Source organism: Castanea sativa, chromosome 10 (genome assembly GCF_040712315.1).
Source record: "Castanea sativa cultivar Marrone di Chiusa Pesio chromosome 10, ASM4071231v1".
NCBI lineage: Eukaryota > Viridiplantae > Streptophyta > Magnoliopsida > Fagales > Fagaceae > Castanea > Castanea sativa.
Genome location: NC_134022.1, coordinates 11,386,637 through 11,394,806, shown reverse-complemented (window position 1 = coordinate 11,394,806; position 8,170 = coordinate 11,386,637). Strand labels below are relative to the sequence as shown.

Sequence of the window (8,170 nt, the reverse complement as noted above, 5' to 3'; positions counted from 1 at the left end):
AGGATTTGGAAGGGAGGCTGTATAGAACAAATTTTGGCAGAGAAAACCTTGTATTTTTCTTACTCTAATGACAGCCTAAACTCTTTGCTAGGGCTAGGGGTTATGTTTCTTCTATACAGTATGAATATTCAATGTGATTCTTTCTAGGATTTTATCAACGACATATTTGATTGTTCAATTAGATTCCTTTTGATGTATTAGTACTTCCATGCTTTCAATAAGTTCAATCATATTTTTCTTATAGTTTATATGAATTTCTAATAGTTTCAAATAGAAATCAAGTTTTAAAAAGAATGGGTATTTCTGAAAACTTTTCTAATCGCATTATCAATCTAGGTTATCATGCGTTCTTGAATTGTCTCAGTTCAACCGAATCATAAGTGTTAGGACATATGTAATTGATGTTAGGAACATATGTCAACATTTTATGTAATTGGCTAGTCCTTTGTCAAAACGCACTTTACTTGTATTTGGGTAGAACTAGGGTGTGCTTAATACTTCAAGAAACAAGGTTTCAAGTTCAAGTGTTAAAGTCATGCAAGTCTGTCCAAGAATCAAGTGAGGAAGTGCAATTCATTAAATCTCAACAGCTAGTATCAATCGAGATTTAAAAGAGTTGTTCAACCGGAGACTCAACAGCTAAGGTATCTGTCGAGATTTATGAAACTCAGTTTTTCAGGACTGTTTTTCATTCAATCTGTGAGTATCTGTTTGGGCTTTCTTTTCTCACAACCCTAAACATATATAAGGATTATTTTAAGGGCCGTCTAGGGTTACGCAAGTATTGAGCAAAGTCTTGTTCATGCAAATTGTGATCGGAGACAATATTTGCCCCAGTTCATCTTGAAGAAGCTGATGTGTTTGTACACCATAGGGTTTTGTGACCAAGCAACTTCATGATCTTCATTGTTTGACGAACTGAAGAACTTTGCAACCAACACCCTTCTCAAGTTGGTGATCAGATCGCATACTGGAATTCGCAGATATATTGGTTAGTCATGTACTAGGAGCCGTGCATTGAAAATATTAGATTGTCACTACGGAACAAGTCTAATTAGGTATTGGGGTAAGGGTTCAACTGTAGGTTGGTATAAGGTAATGGGATTCCTTTACTTGTAACCACTTGTTTTGATAATAGTGGATTCTCAAGAGTGGTGACCTTAAAATCATCCAGTGGAGGTTTTGTCGTATAGGTTTTCCCCACTCGTAAACAAATCGCCGTATTTAATTTTTGCTACATATTTGGTTATTTGGTGATTTGTTTGTGCTATCGTGCTTATTGCATGTAATTGAACCTAATTAATTCACTTGGCTAATTAATTGGTTAATTCATCACAACGGGTCAATACATGTTTGGCCTATCAATAAGTATTTAATTGTATAAGAACAATCAATTATGAAATATATATTTTCTTAAATCACAAAGAATTTCATATCAATATAGGGAAACACCCTGATGTCTTAGTATTTATATTATTGATTTAAATCAGTTTTTATTCTTGTTCTTGTTAACAATCACCAATCAAAGGTACTTTTCTTCTTCACCCAAATTTTTGTTTAATTATATTGTCTTTGAATTTACCCCACTCCTTGTGGTTCGACCTCAGTACTTCAAGAATTATATTGCTACGATCTCCTGCACTTAGGAATGAGCAAGCATTGGCCCAGAAAGAGAGAGAGACGAAGAAGAAGAGAATAAAATGAAATTCAAAATAATTTTTTATTTATTTAATTTAAAATGAATTTTTTGTTGAATCCAACCACTCATTCCTTTCTTTTGCCCAAGATGACACATTTCAAGAGGTTCTAATTACAAAGACCAGCTTCATTCCTTTCTTTTTCCTAACAACATTCTAGCAACATAATAACATAAGTCCAGCGGTACAGTGATAATGAAGTAAAATATATTCAATAATGTAAATTTAGAGATAAAGACATAATGACTTATCTTTATGTGGTTTGTGGCTCCAACCATATAACATCAACGAATTTATAACATTTTAGCAGCATAATAAAATGAATCTAGCGGTACAGTATGATATTATGAATCCTTTCATGGTGACTTCATGATTGAAGGGGGAAAATGGGTGCAACTGGAAGGAGAAAGAATATGTTCTGCCGTGTGCATAGGTTGGTTAAGTTTATCTCATTTATCATGGACTTAAATGATTTTCCCCATATAATTCTCTTTCAGTTTTTAATCAAATACAAGTTATATTGCCTTCCATGGAAAGGGCTTTTAGTATTATAAGTTTGTGCATTTCATAAGAAGGGTTCTTAGCATTATAAATATATGTTTTCCATGAAAAGGGCTTTTGTAACATGTTCTTCAATGAGTGTTTGATATCTTTTAAGATGTATGAAGATGGTACGAAATATATATATATATATATATATATATATATATATATATATATATATATATATATATATATATTGTGAGATGTGATGTGATGTGATGTGATTTTTGTAACATATGTGAAAGTATGAGAGGCATTGAGATTAAATATAGTAAATACATGACTTTATAGTTGTTGCTAGAGTGGTTTTTCATGTTATGTCATGGGTTATGTTGCTTTCTAAGAAGAGATATTTTGTAAGAGAAATTAAGAAAGATATGGAGATGTATTTATGGGAAGCAAAATGATGAAGTTTCGGAATGATAGAGTGTGAAAGAGATGGGTTGTAGTGGTGTGTTGTGTTGTGTGTTGGAGGAGTTGTGGCTTAGTCATCTTTATATAGAGCCAACTATGTAACCAAGTTTGAATTAGTTGAAGGGGAAATCAGTAAATGAGGAAAGATCTTTAGCAAAATGAGTGATTTCTTTAGTTGGTTTTTGGTTTTTAGCCAAAAGAAGAAATCTAAAACTTTAAGGCTGCTACTATAGCTGACACAGCAATACAATAGTAGCTGCTGTAGCTAACAGCAGTACAACAGCAGCTGTTGTAGCTGAAAGCTGCACAGCAGTAGCTATCCTGATATTGCTAGATAATGTCAGCTGTATGATGTCATCTGCTGGAGGAAATGTTCAGCATTAAATTCTTGGGTTTGGTTAAAAATAGTAAGATAAATTTTATAAGATCCTCCTATTTCTGGTATTGCAATTGGAGGCTAAAGATTTGATTTTAAATGGTAAGATTTCTTTTATAGGATCTTTACTTCTTTGGGTATGGCAGTAAGCTACTGGGATTGGGAATTAATGTGTTGATGATGTCACTTTTGGACATATGTCAGTTGTTGCAGCTTCTGTTGGAGTTAAGACTGCTTCTGTTGGAACTGTTGCTAGTACTTTTTGGCTAAATTTCCTCTTTTATGAATTATATGTTTAGTCTATGGTTTTATTACAATATAATTTTGGTAAGTAATAAACTCATTGGTTGATATTTGATGAAATGTTAAAGATGTAATTATGGTCTCTTTGTATTATGACCAAATCTTGGAGAGCAAGAAGGACATTTAATGTTAGATGAGATATTAAATAGAGATAACCAATAAGATTTAGGCATGTGTTTGGTATTGATTTAAATGAAAATAATAATATAATTCATAAGAGATAATGTAATTTAGATTATATGATGAACAATGGAGAGTTTTATCATTTTAAGTGTTATGTGATATGAGAGGCTTATCAGATGTTACCTATTGCATACTGACTCGTCAGAGTTCAAGGAATTGGGGAAGACATGCCAAGCAACATGTTTCTTTTATCAACTTTGAACCGCTGAAGCTTTACTTAACATATTTTTTGGCCCTCCAAACCACGACTCTCAAAATTTCCCCAATAAGACTCATGAGCTTGGATCATGAGCTGAAAATGAGATGATGTGTCATGAGCTTGAACCATGGGCTTTGATGAGATAATATCACCATGGGTTTTGGACCATGGGCTTTGGCCTCGCTTTGTGTAAATATGGGCTCTTTTGGGCTTTGAAATAGATTTACCCAAAATCCATGATAATATTGATGCGGTGTGGATTGCCAATGAAATAAAGCCGTGTGATGTGAAAAATTTGTCCTCAAAAATATTCAAGTGCAAGACCAAGTCCAAGATTCAGCTCAAGTTAATTAAGGTAGTCTCAGATTTCTGTACAATCTCTCAATCGACTCTAGCTAGATCAATTGATCAACTCTCAACCAAGTCTCAATTGTTTAAGATTTTAAAATTCTAAACAAATCCATTAAGTCAACTTCAAGTGTGATTTAGTACCCTAGATGCAAAACTATATAAGGATACATAAGTTTCAACTTAGAAGAGATTTTTGGAGAGCTTGTGTCATACTTGATACCACATCAACAACAACAAAAAACCCTAAAATTTTGAATTCACCACTATGATGAGATTATCAAGTAAATTTAAAAATTGGATGTTCGCATGAGTGATCATGGCTAAAGCAACAACAACTTCAGTGTGTTACATGCTTATAGTAGAGAAGAATTTTTCAAGGCGATTCTTGAAATCACTGATAAGATTCATGTTGAGAACTTCAAATTAGAAGAGTCCAAGCGGATTAGAGTAGTATGTGTTCACATCTATAAGTTCTACTATAATTAGCAATTATTGGAAATAAGGGTTTGTTTATTTTAATTGTAAAACTTCAATTCTAATAATAGAATTTTCTTTAGGGTTGGTGGTAACCCTTGAAGTATTTTTTTTCCTTTGGATTAGTCTATTAATTTTTCACTTCATCAACAAATCATTGGTGTTATTTACTCTAGATTAGCAATTGGAAATAAGCAGGGACAGAGCCATTCTTTGGCTTTGGGGGGCCATCCCCCCCCCCCCCCCAATTTTGGGAAAAAATCAAGGAGTATATATATATTACAGATTTGAGCAATTTTGCCCAAATAAGCAAAATCAAGCCATTTAAAAATTTACAAATCTAAAATCCAAAAAAAAAATCAATAAACCCAAAAAATTAGGCCAACAACAAAGTCACCAAAATAGAAAGGCTAAAGAAAATTGAGTACAATCAGATAATTTACCAAAAACATTAGCCCAGCCCTTAAAAAATTTGGAACAAAACCAATCTGACATCAAATCATCCCATCAAATTGCCCAACAAAAAGAAAACCCTAACCCAGAGGGAGACACTAGTACTGATACGTGAGGCAAAGGGAATGAAGACTGAGACCAAAAATGCAGCAGCACCGCACCACACATCAGTAGTAGATCTACTTTTGAGAGAGACCAAGAAAGCACCAGCATGGTATTTCCCTCCCTAATCTGAGCTAAGTAGAGGCAGAGCCTCTTTTCTCTTAATCTCTCTCTCTCTCTCTCTCTCTCTCTCTAACTCTCTTTTCTCTCTTTTTCAATGGAAGATGGAGAACTCTCTCTTTTTTTCTTTTTTTTATTGTTGCCAAATGAAGAATCACTGTTTCTATATCAATACTTTAACTCTCTTTTACTATTTGGAGTTTGCACCCACGTATTGGGTGTTTTTTATTTTTATATTTTTTTATGAACTACCCATTGCTAATTGGGAGATTTTTTTTTTTTTTTTTACAACATATGCCCGTATGAATAAAGGAACAACAATATCAATGAATAAAGGAGCAACAAATAATTAATGGTTGTGCTTGTCTTTTAGTGTGTTTTTTGGTTTTAGTTGAGATGGTTTGAAATTTTAATATTTAGTTGTTAATATTTAACAAAGTTTGATTGTAGTATTATGCTACGTGCGTAGCATTGTTATGAGCCCTTTTTTGTTTTTAACTTTACCCCCTAAACTTAAATTTCTGGCTCCATCCCTGGAAATAAAGGTTTGTTTATTCTGACCATAAAACTTCAATTATAATTAATAATGAAATTTTCTTTAGGGTTGGTGGCAACCCTCGAAGTATTTTTTTTTTTTTTTCCTTTAAATTAGTCTATTGGTTCTTTTACTTCATCAACAAATCACTGGTATTATTTACTCTACTATGCATTACTTTATTTTTGTGATTTGTTTACCGTGGCTAGTTAACTGGACATCATAATTGGGTAACTTAATAAAGTTGGTTAAATTCTGCTAAAATCAATCATTGAGTTCTAAACAATCCTATCAATAAAGTACTTTTTCATTGATAGCTGTTGGGAAGCGGCTAGCTAGCTGAAACAAATGTTAATGATGAAAAAATATGTAAAATGCTTCTCTCTTCCATCTTGTGGGGACAACAAATTTTCTTCCTCTTTTCTTGATCGGAACACAGGAGCAGTGGCACTCCCTCGGTGACCATTATTTGATCTAGCTTTCCGTAGTACCAAAATTAAAGCAAATGCAAGAATTGTAATCTCCTCCAAAGAATAAATTACTTTCTATTTAATCAGAAGTAATCATAAGCTATATAAAGAGAGCAAGTAGGTAACATAATGAAATAAATTCATTTCTCTTTGAAACGATATCTGAGTTTATTTTACAGCTTTATTACCCCAATTTCTACTAAAGCAGAAGAAGGTGAGGGACCTTCCATCCATCAAAACAACGAAAACACCAAAAAGAAATTATTGATAAACGTTTATAGCATGCGCCAATAAACAAGCAAATGTCCAAACACACACCAGGGGGAAAGGGAAATAGGAAAACAGCTATAGGATAGAACGATGGTAATAACTAGTGTAAATTTATGCGCACTGGAAGCCAGAGGGGACCTTCTTTCCACAGTAGTTTAGCAGCAAGCTCAATGACAACGGAACGTTTAGGTTGATCCCCAAGACATTAGCTTTGATGGCGGTGCAAAGGCAAACAGCGGCTTCAAGATCAACAAGACCCCCAATGAGGCTGCAGCAAGGGGTCTTAGGAGGAGTACCAACAACAAGGTGTATCAAGTCATTCAACAAGTTAGCACACACACCCAACTTAAGGGCGTCCTTGGGACAGGTGGGCTTAGTTGATGGTGGGCTCTTTGGCGGGGTTTGGTGTTTATGACCCTTTGATGGGGGTGGTGGGCAAGGGACATAAGTAGAGCTGACCATGGTGAAGAAAAGGAGGTTGAGGGAGAGGAGGAGGGCAGTGGAAGCCAGAGCCTTAGAAGCCATATTTCACAAAGACACCAAAAGCTTTTGATGGGTTGTGAAATAGGGGAAGGTGTATAGAGGAAATGTGAATGATGAAATTGATGAAGTGAGCTAAGGCTTTTATAGGGGGAGCTCGTGGCTTTGTTTCCTTTTTCTTTTTCTTTATCTCGGCCTAAAGAAATTAGAATGAAAACCACATGTGGGCACATTGGAATGTAATACCTAGCGGCCAGCGCAACCTGGCAGTGCAGCATGAAGAATAAACTTTTGCTGCGTCGGCGTCTGGTGTTCTCTGCAATTGGTAGTTGTCAATTCACTCTCTAACAAAGAAAATAATGTCAATGAGTGAAAAATAACATTTTGTACTTTAACTATATGATGAAGATCAGATTTGAAATTTGATAGCTAATAGATTCCTGTTTTCTTGATCTTTGGCATTTAGTACTTTGTTCTCTTATGATGAATATGAAAAACAAAATAATTGACTAAACCATATCAAATTAGATTCTATTCACATGATGATCTAGAATAGACCGCTATAACCTGTTGGGACTCTCACGCACACCTGAAATCATCGCACAAGGCAAAAAAGCACTAGTAGAAATTATGGGTCTCAGAGTCGGAATCGCATGAAATTTGGCAGGTTGAAGCGAAACGGCCTTCTAAGTAATAGTTATCGCTTTGCCACGAGGTACCCCCTAAAAATGGAAAATTCCTTCATTTAAGCCCCAAAAACTACAATTTTTCCATTTTTAGTAATTTATGTTTGCTTAATAACTTTTTTCTCAAAAGTCATAATAAAGTCCCGCTTGTTTTGAGATAACCCTTAAGACCATAGTTTATGATTCTGTATTTAACTCAGTTTTGCCATTTTTAGTAAATTTTAGTATTTTGTCACCTAATCGCGTAATTAGTGCAAATTAGGGTTTCAGACTTTTTTCTCAGTATTTATATGTTTTGTAGCCGTCAAAGAAAAATTAGACTATCATCAATAAACATAGGCTTTTGTCAAATTCTTTCTCTAGTGGATTCCAGTTCATCTCCTTGTGGATTCAGGAAAAAACCCTTTATGGATTCAAGGTTTACTACCAGAAGCTAATAGTTTAGTTTCTGTTCCATCAAGAGATTATCATGTGTGCTCTCTTCAGGCTTCCGCGACATCACATGATTCAATAG

The 8,170-nt window shown here is 34.4% G+C and overlaps 1 protein-coding gene across 1 annotated transcript; it reads right to left on the bottom strand.

Annotated features, from left to right (window-relative positions):
* Nucleotides 1-6,342: 6,342 nt before the first annotated feature.
* Nucleotides 6,343-7,150, bottom strand: LOC142613695 (14 kDa proline-rich protein DC2.15-like). The gene has a single exon (XM_075786151.1). The coding sequence runs from the start codon at nucleotides 7,013-7,015 to the stop codon at nucleotides 6,602-6,604; it is 414 nt and encodes a 137-aa protein (XP_075642266.1). The 5' UTR covers nucleotides 7,016-7,150; the 3' UTR covers nucleotides 6,343-6,601.
* Between the last annotated feature and the right edge of the window lie 1,020 nt (nucleotides 7,151-8,170).